Source organism: Danio aesculapii, chromosome 8 (assembly GCF_903798145.1).
Source record: "Danio aesculapii chromosome 8, fDanAes4.1, whole genome shotgun sequence".
Lineage (NCBI taxonomy): Eukaryota > Metazoa > Chordata > Actinopteri > Cypriniformes > Danionidae > Danio > Danio aesculapii.
In genome coordinates, this window is record NC_079442.1 from 31,235,760 (window position 1) to 31,255,625 (window position 19,866).

The 19,866-nt window shown below is 36.0% G+C and overlaps 1 protein-coding gene across 1 annotated transcript in view; it reads left to right on the forward strand.

Annotated features, from left to right (window-relative positions):
• The window catches only part of LOC130233593 (nephrocystin-4-like), a 301,343-nt gene that overhangs the window by 231,715 nt on the left and 49,762 nt on the right, over positions 1–19,866 (forward strand). Inside the window, exons 15-17 of the mRNA XM_056463720.1 lie at positions 603–793; positions 10,390–10,550; positions 13,183–13,363. Coding sequence (XP_056319695.1) covers positions 603–793; positions 10,390–10,550; positions 13,183–13,363 — 533 coding nt within the window. The remainder of the gene's footprint in view (positions 1–602; positions 794–10,389; positions 10,551–13,182; positions 13,364–19,866) is intronic.

A 19,866-nucleotide genomic window follows, 5' to 3' on the forward strand; every position in this document is an offset into this window, starting at 1 on the left:
TCATTCAGTTTTATTCCATTTTATTCCATTAAGGTACACATTTGTCTTGTTTGCCATAAAAAGTACAAATTTATGTAGCAATATATTAAATTGAAGCAAATATTAATGAATAGGATGAAGTTTAGCATCTTACTGTATGTCTTTATTATAATAATAATCAAAAAACATTTTAAGTAATCAAGTAATGTTTGTTTCCTCATGATTTGACCCCTAGCTATTACAAATATGCTGTAAATCGGTTACCATTGATCTGGTTGAAAGGAGTTTGTCATGTTGTGACAGATTCTTCATCACCGAGTGCCTTGAACTGACTCTCCATCACTGCATCACTGATACTGGCTCTTTATGAAGGAGTCACTCAGACCGGCTGTTTATCATCGAGTCACTGACACTCACTGTCATTCTGGAGTCACTCGGATTGATTCCTCATAACACAGCACCATCAAATGACTCCTATTAATAGAGTGATTTAGACTGAACCTTCACGTAATATTTCTTTCCAGTCATCTGCAGCATTAACGGTGTCGTCTAAACACAGGTCATCATTGCTTTTCAATAATATGACATTTCGCATATCCAATCAGCTGTGTTTTTGTGTCTAGGGTCCCTCAAGGTGGAGTAAATTCAGACTGGCCGAGCTCTGTCCATTTCACCTTCCAGCTTTATCGCTTTCCTCCTGTCACCACCGAACGGCTGAAGCTGCTTGACCAGGAGAAGACCAGCAAGTTTAAAGGCAACTCTGATTCCCCTTGTGTGCTCTCTCTGCTCAACAAAGATGGCACACGTAGCTCTGGTAAGAAACCCTGAGAATGCTTAAAGGTCCCGTAAAGTGCTTTGAAAGTGGATTTTTGTTCAATATTTGATGTAAACTCAACTGAAAGATCCCAGACCTGTGAAGAAATAATGTTAACCATCAGATGACTTTAAGGAGAACACATGCAGTATACTTAATACACAAATACACTTCATTGAACATTTACACATAGACGTCACCTATATAACTGAAGGTTAACTATGTTTATATACGATTACTTTAACTGTTAAACTTATTAGTAATTAGGTACTAGTTAATTAAAGGTATTAGTAACTACTAAAGGTATGGTAACTAATAACCTTAACCTTTCTGATTTTGATTGTAATGCAATAATATGCACCTTTTGTAAAGCTGCCTTGAAAAAAATAATAATTATTATAATTATTGAAAAATGCTGTACAAATAAACTTGAACTGAACTGAAACACATTGAGAGAGGGGGACATAGAGTAGCTCCTCCCCTTTTTAGAAAGAACAGCCAATAGCGTTTTGTTTTATCAGAGCTCAGCCAGTGAGAGTGGTTGAAGTCAAGCTCATTAAATGAATAGCAAACAAGAAGGGTCTTAAAGGGGCAGGACGTGTCAGATACTAGAGAGCATTTAAATGGCTAATATTTGATGGGAATCTCAAGTATGAAGTCACGTAAAAGAAAACGTTGATCTATTTGTAAGTGACAAACTGTCAGCTTTGGAGGTTTGTAGAGGCCTGTAGTCAGGCTGGTGAAATGGGTGGTTCTTTTTTCTCAAAAAGTGGACCTTTTTGCAGTTATTCAATTAATTTTCTTTTTAATTATGACATTATTTTTATTTTAGCTGAATTAGCTTGTCGGATGGTCATCATAATACACTTTTTGATGTACTAAAAATATTCCCAAAATATTTAAAAAAAAAACCTTATTTTTAAAATACAAAATTAAGTTATTAAGTAAGTAAAGGTTTATTTATATAGCACCTTTCCCAGACATTGAGTCACAAAGTGCTTTACAATAAGAGAAAACAAGTAAAAGAACACATATCAATAAAAGAAAACATGCTAAAACATATTAAAACTAATTAAAAATCCAAATACAGAAACACTAATACTGTTAATTAAAATCTTGACCAAAAAGGTGCGTCTTTAAATGCTTTTTAAAAAGTTCAACTGATCCCAAAGTTCTCAGTGATTCGGGAGAGAGTTCCAGAGCCGCGGGGCCACCACACAGAAGGCACGGTCACCTTTAGTCCTAAGACGAGTTCTGGGAATGGCTAAAAGGTCTTTGCCAGAAGACCTCAGAGACCGGCTACATGAGTGACTGCTTAAAAGATCTTGAATATCCAGGGGTGCTTGACCATGCAGAGCTCTATATGTAATAACCAGAATCTTAAAATGTACTCTAAAACTGATAGGAAGCCAGTGAAGTGCCTTAAGCACAGGTGTAATATGTGACCTCTTACTGGTGTTGGTTAAAAGCCTCGCCGCTGCATTCTGCACAACTTGCATTCAATCCATGGTGGATTTGTTTAGACAAGTGAACAGAACATTACAATAGTCCAATCTAGAAGAGATGAAGGCATCAACAAGCATCTCCATCTCTTCCTTTGACACAATATCTCTTATTTTTGCAATGTTCCTCAGGTGAAAGAAGCATGTACGAACAATAGATATAACATGGCTATTAAAACACAGAGCTCGATCAAAAATGACACCAAGATTTCTAATATCACTGCAATTTGAAGATGACAAGCCCCCCAAAACGTGCCTGATCATTGGAGTGATGCTATCTGGAGCAAAAATTAACATTTCCGTTGCAGAAAATTGTCTGCCATCTTTATTACATCATTAGGAAAAAAAGTGAAATCTGTTAAAGTTTTAAATTAAATCTGTAGCCTACTGTCATATAGCCTATTAGGCAAATAAAAAACTGAGCAGCACATTCAACTTTCCTCAGTCAGAATTTGGTCATTTAAATATTGAACAATTAAAACATGATAATAATATAGAGCTTAATGAATTCATAGCCTGTTTGTAAAAAGTACATTTTAAAATTAATGGATAACAACAATAGCCTATTATTATTCAAATGTGGTCATTTTTATCTTTCAAGAATAAGCTCCAAGATTTAGAATAAAAGTTCCTAGTAAAATGTAAACAGTTTTCTCTATGTAATAACAGTACAGTAGAGTAGGTCAGTAGTGAACGATGACTTCACTTACGTCAGATTCTGGTTATTTATTGGAATTATTTAATTATACAATTTATAACGGCTTAGCGGGGCGACACGATGGCTCAGTGGGTAGCACGTTCGTTTCACAGCAAGATGGTCACTGGTTCGAGCCTCGGGTGGGTCAGTTGGCGTTCGTTTCTGTGTGGGGTTTGCATGTTCTCCCCGTGTTCGCGTGGGTTTCCTCCAGGTGCTCCGGTTTCCCCCACAAGTCCAAAGACATGTGGTACAGGTGAATTGAGTATGCTAAAATTGACTGTAGTTTGGAAGGGCATCCGCTGTGTAAAACATAAGCTGGATAAGTTGCCGGTTCATTCCGGTGTGGCAACCCCAGATTAATAAAGGGACTAAGCCGAAAAAAAAAAGAATGAATGAATAATGGCTTAGCAGTCAAAATAGGACAACATGCCCTTATCCCCCAACACCCCAGCTAAGGGAATGTTGTATCAGGTAGTTGAATTGTGAATTTTGTCACTGAATTTGAGCACACTAGCTTATAGACATCAAAACTTACATACTGATACTAACATCTAAAAACCATTTTTATAATTTCATGGGACCTTTAATGATTCTGTTCAGCACCTTACAAACCTTTTTTTTTTGCACTTATTGTCTTTTGTTTCTTATAGAAACACATTCCATATTTTGTTCATATAACACTTACTTGACATTTTTGGTTTGATATCTTACAATTTTGATATAAATTTGTCATATAAAATCAGTTCTGAGAAAAATTGTCAGAATTTAAAAAAAACTTTTTTTCTGAAATTCACAGTTTCTATCTTACAGTTCCCAGGGTAACTAAAATAGTCAGATTTAGGACTTTATTTCTTGAATTTGTAAGTTTGCAAGGCAAATCTGGCAAATCTTCTTACATGGATTTGCAAGATTATAGAAGTTAACATTTGGACAAGTGGAACAAAAACATTTTTCAAAATTGTCCTAAGACAAGAATGTGTGTTGTTCAATAGTTTTAGATGGTTTTCATCAACTTTTTTGATCCACTTCAAATATTGAACTTAAATTGTGAGACATCCGTGACAGTAGCATTTCTGTTAAGGAAATAGTTGTGATTTATTTCTGTAGCAAAATTTTTGAACAGTGTTGTCAAACTCATTTTAGATTGAAAGCCATAAAAATACCTCTGTGCAGGTAACAAATCAAGCCTCATTCACACTATTAGCAACTTGAGCCCTGTGTGGTGATGGAAGTTGCTAGACTGTTAAAATAATTCATTCATTCATTCCTTCATTCATTCATTCATTCATTTATTCATTCATTTATTTTCCTTCGGCTTAGTCACTTTATTCATCAGAGGTCGCCACAGCAGAATGAACCACCAACTTTTCCAGCATAGGTTTTACACAGCGGATGCCCTTCCAGCTGCAACCCAGTAATGGGAAAGTAAAAACAATTCTTTCTGCCTCAAATTATTGAGTTGAATCAAATGATTTTTTCTAGTCCTCTCAAACTGACTCAAAATATTAAGTTAAACTTTCTATAACTTTAATAATATTGTCGAAACCAAGTTAACTTATTAAAATCAGTGAAGCAGCATAAAAGCTTTTGTTGTGATGGCTTTTTGTCATATTGTTTTTCACTGTGTTGTGGGCGTTTATGAATGATATTCACGGAAAGCAAATGAGTTTTCTTGCTGCTAAAATTAACATTGTGGAGAGAATGCACTAAATATACATGCCATCTCTACATAAAATGCTTAATTACAAAGATGAACAAAAGAAAAACATGTGCTCTGTCGTTGCGGCTATATATTTGTGCCGCACATTAGTCTGTGTAGGTCTACAGCATGGACATAAAAAATGGCTGCTGCAAGAGCTGAGAAAGGATCAGATGAACTCTACTGATGCTCGTCTTGGCTGTTACTCATGAAAGTTGCTTAATATTTGCATAAAGTTAAAGGATTATTGACTTGTTCAGTCGCTGGACAGGCCCGCGTCTGGTCACCAATGGTCTCTGTTGCTCATGTAATCAGTAAATGCTGGAAGTCGCTATTTTTCCATTGAAATGAATGGTCGCTTGTCACTTTGTTGCTGCTATTGTGAATAAGTCTTTACTTTTGTTAAACAGTATTTTGCTCAGAATTACTTAAACTATTAGCCTTACTAAATATATAATTTTACAAGAAAACTATGAAAACGTTTCATTTTTCTTTTAAATTTTATGCTAATTCATTTTAGGGGTGTGCAATATTGACCAAAAAATCTATCTATATTGAGTGATTTTTTTTTTTCAATAAAAAAATGGTCCGAAACCATAGTGGATGTTATTAATCTTGACAGTCTTCAGGATAAATCTTTTCATTACAACAGGAGCTGCCAGATGGCTAAGTTTCAAATGATTCAAATGATTAAACAAACAATGTAAAAGCAGCAGCCCTTCTGGCACACGCAATTCATTTGCATTAATTCTAATATTAGAGAAAACAGCACTCTCACTTGTGTAATAACTAAATCAGAAGGCATATAATACTAAGAAAATTTAAAAACAACGTCTATCTAAAATTATTGGGGCATTCTAATGCAAGGAATCATTTTTGCCTTCCAGTACAAATTAAATTAAATTAAATTAAATTAAATTAAATTAAATTAAATTAAATTAAATTAAATTAAATTAAATTAAATTAAATTAAATTAAATTAAATTAAATTTTATTTTATTTTATTTTATTTTATTTTATTTTATTTTATTTTATTTTATTTTATTTTATTTTATTTTATTTTATTTTATTTGCCACAGCGGAATAAACCACCAACTATCCCAGCATATGTTTTCTGCAGCAGATGCCCTTCCAGCCGCAACCCATTACTAGGAAACACCCATACACCTCATTCACACACACTCATACACTATAGCCAATTTAGTTTATTCAATTCATCTATAGTGCGTGTCTTTGGACTAAGGGAGAAACCGGAGCACCTGGAGGAAACCCTTGCCAACAAAGGGAGAACATGCAGTATCCACACAGAAACGCCTCCTGGCCCAGCCAGGACTCGAACCAGCGACCTTATTGCTGTGAACCGACAGTGCTAACCACTGAGCCACCTTGCTGCCTATTTTATTTTATTTTAATTTATTTTATTGATTTATTAATTTTTAAATTTTATTTATTTATTTTATTTTTGTATTTTTTTTAATTTAATTAATTCAAGTTTTTATTTATTTATTTAATTAATTTACATACGCTTACGTACGCTTTATTTAATTATTAAAATAATGTTTTATGTATTATTTTATATGATTGCTTGAATTATGCCACTGGCCAGATTGTAGGCTGTGTTTGACACTTCTGTTTTAGAAAATTTCAGGCTAATCATCTTAGGCAAATTTATGGTTACCTTTCCTCCCATAATGAATTCAGTCAGTGCGTGTAAAAATTCAAAGCAGTTTTTAACTGAAACACATGCAGCGTTTTAGTGAATAAAGCTCTAAAAAATGAGCAATTAGACTTTTACGGCTCTTGGCTGAGGTCCAGTAATTGCTTTTAAGAAGGAGTCTTCATACGCTGCAGCCCGCTGAGGAGAAGTGTAGAAGCGGCGTGACTTTGTGATGAACTTGGTAGTGCTGAGAAAACAGTTTTGGCTCTGTCGCTTCGTACAGCTGCCAAAAATACTTATTACCTGCCCCTGATGTGAGTTATTTTTATCAATAGTTTTGCACAGACTGGCAAAGGCCGATATTTCAAAGCACCTTAAAACGTTGAGCTAAGAGCGCCTCAAGTACACTTTTCCTCAGCCAAAAAGGGGTCTTTTTGCTCATGTTATATCCTGAAAATCTTGTCTAAGGATCATTGCCTTGATTTATTTGCGATACAAACTCCCCCTACGTAGAGGGAGAACACTAGCTGTGCTATGATTTTACCACTTGTTGTGTTTTCTGTGGAATGGTCTTTACTGATTAGCTTGCTATGGTATCTTATGATGTGGAACACACATGACATAAGTCTGTGTGTGTGTGTGTGTGTGTGTCATAATGAACAGAAAGCCTTTCATTTGCCTGCAGCAAACAGCTGAAGAATGAAGGAATAGATGATAGAGATAGAACAAAGGTTGCAGAGTAAGATAGATAGGTTGGCGAAGTGAGAGAACAGAAGAAATGGGACAGATAATGAGAGAGTGATAGAGCGAGAGAGCATGACGGAGAGATGCGGGGGTAAAGGAAGATCAGCTGTAACAGCCTGCTTTCAGTCTTTTTATTTCAGAAGAGACGTAATATCATACATAAAAAATACATTCAGAGTGAGCTTGCAAGCCCTCTGCTCACAGTCAGACCTGCCAGACGAGAGACTTCAGGCATTTTCAGTCTAAAGACCCCTTGGTGAACAGAAATACCCCTGTTACATATTGTATAAATGGTGTTTTAAACCTGCTGTATAATAGTGTTTGTGTCAGGACTATCTATCCATCCAAAATCCCAAAATGTAATCAGAATTTAAAAGGCGTTCAATTGAATTCTGAATGGCAAGTAACCATAATACATATTCACACACATGAGTCTATTTACATACTTTATGATGCTTACATTGCAGAGCTATTAGAATAATTAAGCAAATTAGATGCTGTGTACATTGCATTTTAATTCTAATTATTTTTAATGTTGAGTAAAGTATAAAATATTAGCAGTAGCTTCTTTTTCTGAGCTTAAACTTAGCAATGCAATTGTATTTTCCCCCCAAATCTTTATCTGAAATCAAATGATAATTATCTGTAACCTATAGGGTTTTTGTGCACCCCCACGATTACTGCTATAAGGCGTTAAAACATTATGCTACAATGCACAGAACTTAGCCCTTAGACCCACCTTTGGCCCAACTATACAAGACAATGAGCCATACAGTGCCATAGAGATTACAGGCTGCATAATGATATTGTGCAGAAGGCCTTTTGATGTCTGTGGAGGGAACATCTGTGTCCTGTGGGATATGAGGATGTTATTGTGCAATTACTGGTTGTTGCATAACATCGTCTCTTCCCAGATTCTCAGCTGAGCATTGCACTTCTCTCCAATGAAGAAATAATATTCTTGGCTCTCTGCCTGAAGTAGTATAATGTAAAAGCAACATCTAGTTTAACATTTTGACTTCATTAAGCATTAGTGTTGCATTTGCTTGGAAATGCATCCAGGGTTTTGTTGTGTTTATTGGCGTTCAGTTTTGACTGTGCTCAGCCTGCTCGTCCCCATCAATCAGGTTTCAAATCCTTAATCTTGCGTCACTGCACTGTCCTTACTTAACTCCATAGTATTTGTTCTGGATCTTTTGGCAGCATTTGACGGTACAAACAGCAACGTATTGATCTCTAAGATGGTGGAAATGCTCATTTCTAGGTCAGTGCTTTTCTGGTTTATATCCCACCTGGATGACAGTAGGTACCAAGTCAGCTGGAAAGTCTTACACGCCTTTACTCCAAAGGCGTTCCACAGGGATTTGTGCTTGGACCTTTACCACTTTCCTTTTACACTGGATGCTCAGAACTAAGGACACATATGTATACTTTAAAGCTGGGTTAAACTGCTACAAAATGAGTTGTAATATTACAAGAAAGTGATCTATTTCACATAAATGCTTTACTTCAACAATATGTATACAGTATCTGGAGAAAGTCTTATTTGTTTTATTTCGGCTAGAACAAAAGCAGTTTTTAATTTTTTTAAAACCATTTTAAGGTCAATATTAAAAGCCCCCTTAAGCAATGTCTTTATTTGATTTTCTACAGAAAAATTGATTTACCTTATACCCTAACTTGCCTAGTTAACCTAATTAGCCTAATTAAGCTTTTAAATTGCACTTTAAGCTGAATACTAATATCTTAAAAATATCTAGTAAAATGTTATGTACGGTTATCATGGCAAAGGTAAAATAAATCAGTTATTAAAACTACAATGTTTAGAAATGTGTTGAAAAAAATCTTCTTTCCGTTAAACAGAAATTGGGGAAAAATATAAAGGAGGCTAATTATTTAGGAGGGCTAACAATTCTGACTTATATATAATTTATATTGTTTCAATAATCATGGCGATTTTTTGGGGGTAAAATTATAAATGACTGAATGGTCACATTACTGTAAAATGTGCCAGAATTAGCCAAGAATAGCTATTTTCATCTGTAGACCCCTTATGGAATGTTAAAAAGGATACACTAGAATACGCTAGAATATATATATATATAAATAGTATAGTAAATAATATTTGACCAGATATTTTTCAAGACACTTCTCTACAACTTAAAGTTACATTTAAAGGCTTAACTAGATTAATTAGGTTAACTAGGCAGGTTAGGGTAATTATGTAAGTTATTGTATTGACCTTATTCTTCAGTGCGGAAGTGCTCTCGTTTTTGCGATTGTTTTAGAACTTCCGATTCAGCTGCCTATGGGAGAAATGACTAGGAATAATAAATGGCAGAAAACGGTTAAACTACTTACTCTACAAACAAGGTGTTTGCATGACAATACAGACGAAGTAGAATAATATAATAAGAAAATATCAGTTTGCAACACCAAGCAGCAAAACGAGCTGTTTCTAACATTTAAAAATGAATGGAAGTGAATGCGACCGGAAGTCTCGAGCCAAAATGATTCAAATGGCTGCGCCCACTCATACGCGGAGAATAAGGAATAATGATGGTTTGTTCTGTAGACTATCAAAATAAATAAATAGCATAAAGGAACTAATAATTTTGACCTTAAAATAGTTTTTAAAAAATGTAAAACTCATTTTATTCTTGCCAAAAAAATTTATTAAAAATAATTTATTCCTGGTTTACCAGAATCTGCCATACATTACATTGAACACATCAAAAGTGCTCCCTTATATGTTATTTAAACTTTTTTTTTTTTTCTGGCTTCAAGACTGCACTACCAGCCATATATATAGCCCACCTTCACATTAAGTATTGGTCCAGGATCTTCTCAAGCTTTGCAAAAGAATGTAAATGTAAATGCAATGTTACCCAGGAATTTTCAGAACTGATTACAGTCATCACTTTAGACACGGGGAAACATGTGGGAACATATAGAAAACATCAGCGCCTGCGGCACTGCCAGTGTTTGATATTCATGACTGACAGAATGTGCTGCATCCAAGAAGGATGGAGCTCAGAAATGTTTATGTAAATTTCCCACACATTTTGCTTGCCGGTTAAACTGAGCTCTGAGTGTTTGGTTTTTACATAAAAGTCCTTGATTGCTTGCTTCAGAGAATTGGACGTCGCACTTTCTCACCCACCTGAGATTTGTGGGAGATGGAAGATTTACATCACTCTCATTTTAAATGGCCACTAAATCCATCCCTTTAATCACAGGCCTTTTTTCTGGCTGTTCATGTTTGTTCTTTCCTCTTATGCTTCTCTTTTTTTCTTAGGTTTTCCTGGTCTTCAGCTGCAGTATCGAGTAGACCCACAATTCCTAAAGCCAGGTGAACGAGGGTGGTTTCTGCGATACCTGGCACTCCACTCCTTGCAGATTGATGTCTGGGACAGTGAATCCTTAATGCTGATTGGCTCAGCTGCTGTGGAGCTGAAGGTAGAATTGCCTGTATATATAAGGTCCAAAAATGAACTTTTGACTTCCAGCTAATTGCGGGAGAATTGAGGACATTTTTAGCAGCGCTGTCTGTTAAGCACTACCGCTGACCTGTAACATTTCTGTATAAGAATACATTATAATTGTGGATGCTTTAAATTGACCAACAATGAACAATCTATGCTTTAAATGAAAGCTATTCTTTTAAACTTTCAATTGATCACATTTATGGTTTCCTCATAAATTTTCAACAGCCAATTTGAATTAAATGTTCTAATAATAATAATAATAATAATAATAATAATAATAATAATAATAAATAAATGTCATAGCAGGAATAAATTACATTTTAAATATATGAAAACAGAAATCTGTTATTTTATTTGTAATAATATTTCATATTATTATTATTATTATTATTAATAATAATAATAATAATAATAATAATAATAATAATAATAATACTTTTTCGCAATATTTTAATCTAATAAATGCATTTTTGCTAAGCCTAACTTTTCAAAAACATAAAAAAATCATACCTACCACATACTTTCACCAGTATTGCAAATCAGGATAATTGTATGGGTTTATTTGCAAGATTTTGACATTATCTTGATGTCAGAGCTGTCATAAAGTCAGACATGCTCTGACCGAATAAGCTGACAGAATGCCAATTCGATGCCATTTACATGACCTTACATGTTGTCAACATATTTTCAAGAAGGTCATGGATAGGGCTGCACGATATTGGAAAAATCTAACATTGCGATATATATTGTAATAGGATGAATACAATTTCACCAGATGACTTGAATATCACAATCAATCTTCAAGCGTTGAAAAATACAGTAAAGAAAATATTACAACTGATAAAAAACAACAGTATTTTATCGTTTTCTCTGTTTAACAGTATTCAGTATACAGTGGCATCTTGCTAGGGGTGGAATGGGCAGACGGTGCAAAAAAAGTGCTCCAGTAAAAGCTTTGAGATAAGATTTACCTCATGCAAGTGTATTGAGTGGTTATCCCAGAATAAAGATATTAGAGTCCATTCACATTTGGCGTCTTTTGCACACGCAAGTTTTTTATTCTTTATGTGCAACCGAAACAACGCTGGTGAAAACAAATTGACGCATGTACGCAGAAAGCCATTCCCGTGCCTCACACCTCATATGCATCGACATGCAAGTCGACAAAACTAAAGTTTATATAATATGATGATGTTACTAAGCATGGCTATGAAGCAGAAAGGAGGGATAATGAGTCAGGGAGGTAACTAAGACTTCATAACATTAATTCTCGGCCATGAGTCGGATCTAAGACAACAGATAATTCTATAAAACATATAATTTTTGTATTTTATAGAACTGTCATAATCATTATTCATGAAAAAGTCTTAGAATATTTCTCCAGTTGTGCCTTTACATTGTTTTTCATTTACATTTAGAATTGATTTCTGTTATTTATTTAGAATAATAATTGCATTATAATATTAATATTATTATTAATAATAATAATAATAATAATAATAATAATAATAATAATAATAATAATAATAATAATAATAATAAACAAATTGTTATATTGATTGAAAATAAATAAATATATTTAAATGCATTTATAATAATTATTTTAAATGTATATATTTAAAATGTATATGTAAATATTTAAAATATATATAAAGTCAAACACATAGTGTCTTTATTTTTTGGGGGAGGGGGTATGTTATGACTGGTTTCGCTCAGGTTGCCATTTAAACTAGAACCACCACTAAATGTGACTATTACGAATGATCACATTGCGATATCGATGCTGAAACGATATTATGTGCAGCCCTAGTCATGTACTGTATGTAAACTCACTCAGAATGTAATATACAGCAAAATTCTACCAGTAACATCACAACAACTCAACTAACAAAACATAACTGGGGTTAAAAAGCAATAAAACAACACATCTCACATTCCTCTGCTTGGCAACAGCCTGGAAAGTCCTCAGCTTGCCATGTTGGTAATAACCCCACAAGCCATACACAGCAATTTTCATGACACAGGTACAAATGCTGCCCTCATTAATAGCCACACAGCTGTTTAACTCAGACAGACACTCACCCTGCGCATCGAACCCTTTCTGCGGCATCCATTATTTAGTGCGCTCAGATGGGAGTGTCATGTCCAAATTATGAAATATGCATGTCATACTTCAGGACACCTGCGTCTGTTAGATCTCACCACCGCGGGTCTCTTGGCTAGAGCTCTCATCGATGTCAGCTGTTGAATAAAGGTTAAAACAAAACAAGACCAGAAATAGATACAATCACATCAACATAATTGGACTGTTCGTCTTTAGAATGGATCCTGACCTTTTCAGAATTAACAAAGGGTCCATTTAGGCTTCAAACGCAACCACAAGGTCGTCAGATGGTGGCATTTGTCAGTAGCCTCTAACATGTGTCTCAGTTGTTGCTTCTTGTTGTTTATCTTTTTGTTCTTCATGGTTAGAGAGATCAAATCGATTCAGCTGGCATGATGAATTGCTTTAATTGTTAACACATTTTTTTATAATTAATCACACTGTATTTAAGATGTTTAATTGATGGTTTTGATATTAGTATTCTTGTTTGCTTCTCCAGCATATGCTACGCCAAGGCCGTCCGGCTGTACAGGTGAGCCATGAGCTAGAAGTGATCACTACTGAGTACATGCAGGATGCCAGCTTTACTAGCAGACATGAGTGCAAACACAGCGCCACTTCAGCCATCAGCGTCTACACTACTGTGAAAGGAATTTTGCATCTACGGCTTGGCAACATTGGTATGGAGCTTGTGCTTTCTATTTTGTAGTAACGTATGATTTATTTACTGTTACAGTTTAATGTGCTGAAGTTTAAACAGATGCGAGAAAGTACTTTGTAATTCTGTTTCAAACTGAAAAGTTTAATCATGAGCATGTGCTGACATTTAAAACCGTTGTCTAATTGGTATGGCCATTCAGGCTTAAATTAAGAGTACCTTTTATACAGTATCACAGTTCTTGAATTTGAACCAATGAAGAATACTGGGATTAGAACTAGAATTTTGGAAAATGTATAATGTTTACTTCGAAAATTACATCCACTCATCTGCCTATAAAAAAATAAATCTATGGATAGATGAGGGAATGGATTGGTTAAAAGGTAGATGAGGGAGATGAGTGATAGAGTCACAGCCATCTCCCTGCAGCCCAAGACCGGTTACTAACTGAAGCTAAGCAGGGCCGAGCCTGGTCAGTAACTGGATGGCAGACCAAATGAGAAAACTAGGTTGCTGTTGGAAGTGGTGTTAGTGAGGCCAGCAGGAGGCATTCAACCTGAAGTCTGTGTGAGTTCTAATGCCCCAGTATAATGAAGGGAACACTATACTGTCAGTGAGTGCTGTCTTTCGGATGAGACTTTTTTTGGTCATTAAAAATCCCATGGCACTTCTTGTAGAGTAGGGGTGTAACCTTGGTGTCCTGGCCAAATTCCCTCAATGGGCCCATCATATCCTCCCAATCACCCCCCTCCATCGAATTGGCTTAATCACTGTCTCTCCACTCCCCTTATAGCTGGTGTATGGTGAGCACACTGGTGCTGTTGTCCTGTGGCTGCCGTCGTATCATCCAAGTGGATGCGGCACACTGGTGGTGGTGTGGAAAGTCCCACTCTCATGATTGTGAAGTACTTTGGGTGTATGGCCATACACAATAAATGCGCTATATATACACACATTACTTACTTACTCACAGTTGGTGGTGCTAGTGGTGCTGAAACAAAAAAACACATTTAATGATGTTTTAAAAGAAGAAAGCAGCTCTGTGAGATGTCACTATGGCTCAATATCCATATATAATTGAAATTAGGGTGATGGTACACTGTTTTTGAACACTCGAACAGCCCCACACTGCAAGAGACAGGGTTGTAAATGTGTCACGGTGCCCTAACATACAGGTGCAGATACATCTGTACCAGCGCTGCTACTCAAATCTCCAGTGTATTCATGTTGCTAACCTGACGTTGTTGTTATGGGTGGCGAAAAGAAGAAAGCATCTCTGTGAGATGTCACAATGGCTTAATATCCACATACAATTCAAAAAAGCTCTTCTTTGCTTTTCATTAGTGGGCAAAAATAAGTTTGAAAAGATAGGGTAACGGTACACTGTTTTTCGAACACTCCAACACCCTTGCACTGCAGTAGGCAGGGTTGTAAATGTGTCACGCTGCTCGAACATACAGGTGCGGATATATCTGTACCAGCGCTGCTACTTGACTCTCCAGTGTATTCATGTTGCTAACTCAGTGTTGTCTATTTGGATGTTGTTTTCCTGTCTCACTTCCATTGATATGAGATAGGAATCTACTAGAATTTCAGAAAACGTTCACTGATTATCACAGCGCTATAAATAAAGGGCTTTATTAACGGCGATACTTTTTTCAGTAACGAGTAATCAAATTAATTACTATTTTCCCCATAACAACGCCATTGCCGTTACTGACAATAAAATGTGCATTACTATAATTGAGAACACTGAAACAGGTTTCATGCGAGCAGCGTCTCTCTTAACCATAGGACCTCTCTTTCTCTGGGGTGTTTGTGTGTTCGGGGCTGGGGCGGGACACATAACCAACGTCTGACTGGTGTGTCTGTGAATGTGTTGTAACTGAGAACGTGATGATTGGCTTAAATAGAATACATTGTTTGCCAATCAAAGGTAGAGTAGTGCGGGTGTTCACACACAAGCACACGCACAGTCAATCGCACACACCAACGACTAGGAGTTAGAACGATGGCAAATCCAACAAGTTCAAAGGCAGCTTTTGCAAACTAAAAATATTAGTACTACTTTTCCCTCAATGATGTGAAAGTCAATGTTAATATTTAAAATGGTATGTTGAATTTGGTGGTTGTCTCTCTTATTGTCCCACAACAACTTTAAAATATTGTGGATTAGTGTACAATGCTTTATATTTATTTTATAGTCATTTTACAAATTAGATTTTTATTTAAAATAATGCAATAGTTACTTTCCCTGATAATTAGTTACTTTTATAATTATGTAACTCAGTTACTAACTCAGTTACTATTTGTGAGAAGTAACTAGTAGCTATATCTAATTACTCTTTTAAAGTAATGTGCCCAGCACTGCTGATTATGTAATTGCCATGGAATAATGGTAGCTCAAAGGTGTTTATGACCTTAAGCAAACTCCCCAAAAAGTTTGGTAGCTGTTTGGAACTGCCGAAAAAAAAAAAAAAAAAAAACTTTTGAAAACTTTGGGCAGGATTTAGTTCAAAATAATGTCATTTTAGTTCATTCTTCAATTCCCTTTAAAGTATTTTGGGGCCTTAAGAAATATCTGTCATTAGTGACCTCAAAATGTTACCCACTCTGGAAATCCGAGCCAAATCAAAGCTATTCATAGGCCGTCTTTGTGTTTATCTGCTTAAGCTCGTTCTTAGAGGCCCAGTGAAAAATGCAAGTCTTTCTTTAGAAATTACTCAACAGTTAGATACCCATCAGCTTTCCTCTGTCTCTCGCTCTCAGCAGTCAGAATCAATTAACTCTTCCACAAGCCACAAATCGGCGCAGGCTCAAAGCTGCTCAATGCCATATCTCAATCTGGGATTAATACGTTGTCCATTTATTTGTTTCCTAATGAGTGCTCGCCATTAACAAGAGATCGTGGTTTAGTCTCTCTCTAAGGCTTATGGAGATTTTTATCCATTGAAAGCACCTCAGAGGATCGGCTAGGTCAACGCAAAGACAATTATCGGTCCGAGAAATTAAGGATTGAGGGGAAAAAAAACGTTTTTTATTATGTACATGCAAATGTCTTTGGGAAGCCTTGATCGGTCCCCTGAATACATTCAGTCAAGTTTTGATAAGGTGTTGCGAGTCTGCCGCTCTGTGTAATGCACACGGATTGATGTCTTATTTTATGATCCTGCTCCGTTTCAACATTTTCTTCTCAGAAAGGACATCAGCATTGGGAATTAATGAAACTCTCATGTAATTGGACCCATGTTGATTGGCATCCCGTCACATATAAAAAAGTAGTGAAAAAGGCTTCAAATGGAATTCTCTATAATTAACTTCAGCTCGATGTGAACAGACAAGTGAATAATTATACAAACAGAGAATCCACATAATAGAAATAGATAAGTTAATTCAGAACTAATTGAACAGGTTAAACATCATCTATGAATATAGACTGTTTCGGTGCATCTGTCAAAAGCTTCTCGCAGTAGCAACAGGCTCTATCACCTCCAGATTCTTTATGCTTTTATAGCGAGCACAGAGAGAGAGAGAGAGAGAGAGAGAGAGAGAGAGAGAGAGAGAGAGAGAGAGAGAGAGAGAGAGAGAGAGAGAGAGACTCTGGAACAGATGGAAAGCAGAAAAGATTAGGATTTTATAATTCGCCTGCCTCTGGCCCCCACACTGCTCATCTGCAAACGTTTGATAAGCGTGGCGAAGATTTCAGCAGAGAAGAAGAGAGATGGGGAACAGGAGAGAAGGAAAGAAAATCACATTTCCTCGACAATTATTTCCAAACATCCCCATATCTGCTTTCATGGTAAAAAAAACAACATAAATACAAAAAACAATAGTATAGATTTGCAACAGGGGCCAATGTAGGCTTCTTTCTATCTCCTCTAAAACAAAGCAACCTTTAGAAGATAAGAGGAAGTGTATTCGAATGGAAATCCAATAATGTGCTCTAGATAAAAGAGCCCCATATTTGAATGATTTCCAAAGCTGAAAGTGCATTGTGCAGGGTAAATAGGGGTCTAATGGAGGCATCTAAAGATAATAAACTGGGAGGTATAAGATGACGCACCCAACTGGGAGGTATAAAGTAATCGAACCCACTGAGGAAGAACTGAGTGATATTTTTGATGTTTTTAGAAATGAACGAAAGTTTTGGATGCTCAACAGTCCTTGAATGCTTTTGTATGGCTGTAGGGCTCACTTTGGTTAACAATATTGTACAAGATTGTTCTGGGCTGTTTTATGTATATGCATGAGAGGGTTTTTTGAAGTCTTGGGAACTCTTTGAAAAGTTTTCGGGTGCTATGAAGTTAAGAAATACATTTTTGTTGGTTTAAAAGCAAACTTCAGCTAGATAAAGAAACTACAAATCTTCAGAAGTATATTCTTTGAGATCATCTTTAATATTAATGCTGTTTTCTCTCTTAGAATAATCCAGCAAACCTCTCATTTTTTCTACTAACGCTGATTTGGTTTAATACTGTGTTTTGGATGTGTAGCAGTATGTGGGGGATTTTTTACAGAATCGCAATGTATTTCAGCATAAATTGGTCCTAAAACTTGATCTGATCTTAAACTAAACACAAATAAAGTCTGCTCGAGCAAATAACAAAAAAATTACCCTCCCCTCCACCACCCCTCACCCCTTAGTTTGTTCTTTCTGCAGTTTCTTTGTCTACAAACAGCAGTGAGTTTGATACAAAAATAATGATAGTAAGGTAAAGAAGTAGTAAAAAACTATTCATCGATGTGGCCACTATATTAGGTACACCTTACTAGTACCGGGTTGGACCCCTTTTTACCTTCAGAACTGCCTTAATCCTTCGTGGAATAGATTCAACAAAGTACTAGATATATTCCTCTGAGATTTTGGTCCATATTGACATGATAACATCACGCAATTGCTGCAGATTTGTTAGCTGCCCACCTATGATGCGAATGTCCCGTTCCACCACATCCCAAAGGTGCTCTATTGGATTGAGATCTGGTGACTGTGGAGGCCGTTTGAGTACAGTGAACTCATTGTCATATTCACAAAACCAGTCTGAGATGAATCGCGCTTTATCACATGGCCCATTATCCTGCTGGAAGTAGCCATGAGAAGATGGGTACACTGTGGTCATAAAGGGATGGACCTGGTCAGCAACAGTACTAAGGTAGGCTGTGTGCCAAAATGTGTCAAGAAAATATACCCACATCATTACACAACCACCAGCCTGAACTGTTGATACAAGGCAGGATGGATCCATGCTTTCATGTTGTTGATGCCACCATCCCTTACCCTACCATCTGAATGTTGCAACGTTTTTCCAGTCTTCTATTTTCCAATTTTGGTGAGCCTGTGTGAATTGTAGCCTCAGTTTTCTGTTCGTAGCTGGCAAGAGTGGCACCCGGTGTGGTCTTCTGCTGCTGTAGCCCTCAAGCTTGGACATGTTGTGTATTCAGAGATGCTCTTCTGCATACCTCGGTTGTATTGAGTGGTTATTTGAGTTACTTTTGCATTTCTTTCAGCTGGATCCAGTCTGAACATTCTTCTTTGACCTCTGGCATCAACAAGGAATTTGCGCCTACAGAATTGCCACTCACTGGATATTTTCTCTTTCTTGGACCATTCTCTGTAAATGCTAGAGATGGTTGTGCGTGAAAGTCCCAGTAGATCAGCAATTTCTGAAATACTCAGACCAGCCTGTCTGGCACCAACAACCATACCATGTTCAAAGTCACTTAAATCAACTTTTTTCCCCATTCTGATGCTCGGTTTAAACTGCAGCAGATCGTCTTGACCATGTCTACATGCCTAAATGCACTGAGTTGCCTTGTGATTGGCTGATTAAAAATTTGCATTAACGAGCAGTTGGACAGCTGTACCTAATAAAGTGGCCAATGAGTGTTGATTAAAAGTCATCTAAATAAAAATAAAATAAATAAAAAATGCGTTTTACTATTTTTCTACATTTTTGTAAAACAGTTAAATGATGGCTATCAATGGTAATTGCATTTTAGCATAATTCTACTAAGGTAACTATTACAGAAACATAAAAATATATATATTTTAAACAATACCTTTTAGTTTAGGGCAGCTTTTGTGTTGAAATGGATTTGTTAAGTACTATACATGTTTATCGTAAAGTTGTTAAAAAGAAAGAAAAATCTATGTTATTACCCTTTTAGGACCACAGATTTAGTATTTCAGTTATTTTCCCACCTGGTAATGTTCACTTAAGGCATTACTGACTGCTCTCAACTGAACACTTGACTAGATCGAAAATTTGACAGCTTTTTGTGAGCATTGCCCTTTTATGTGCTGAAAGTAACACATTCTTGTTTGTGTTTTGGTTCATCTCAGTTTGTACACACAGAAAAACCTCTCTTTTACAGCCCGTCTAAAAGGACATTGTATATTACATCAGTAGCGTTACATGATTTGACTAATTTGGATTTTATGCAAACAATGTGTCACTTCAATTAAAAGAAAGAGTAAAGTATTTTTTCCTAATCATTGGAAGCCAAAATCAGAAACAAAACAAAAAA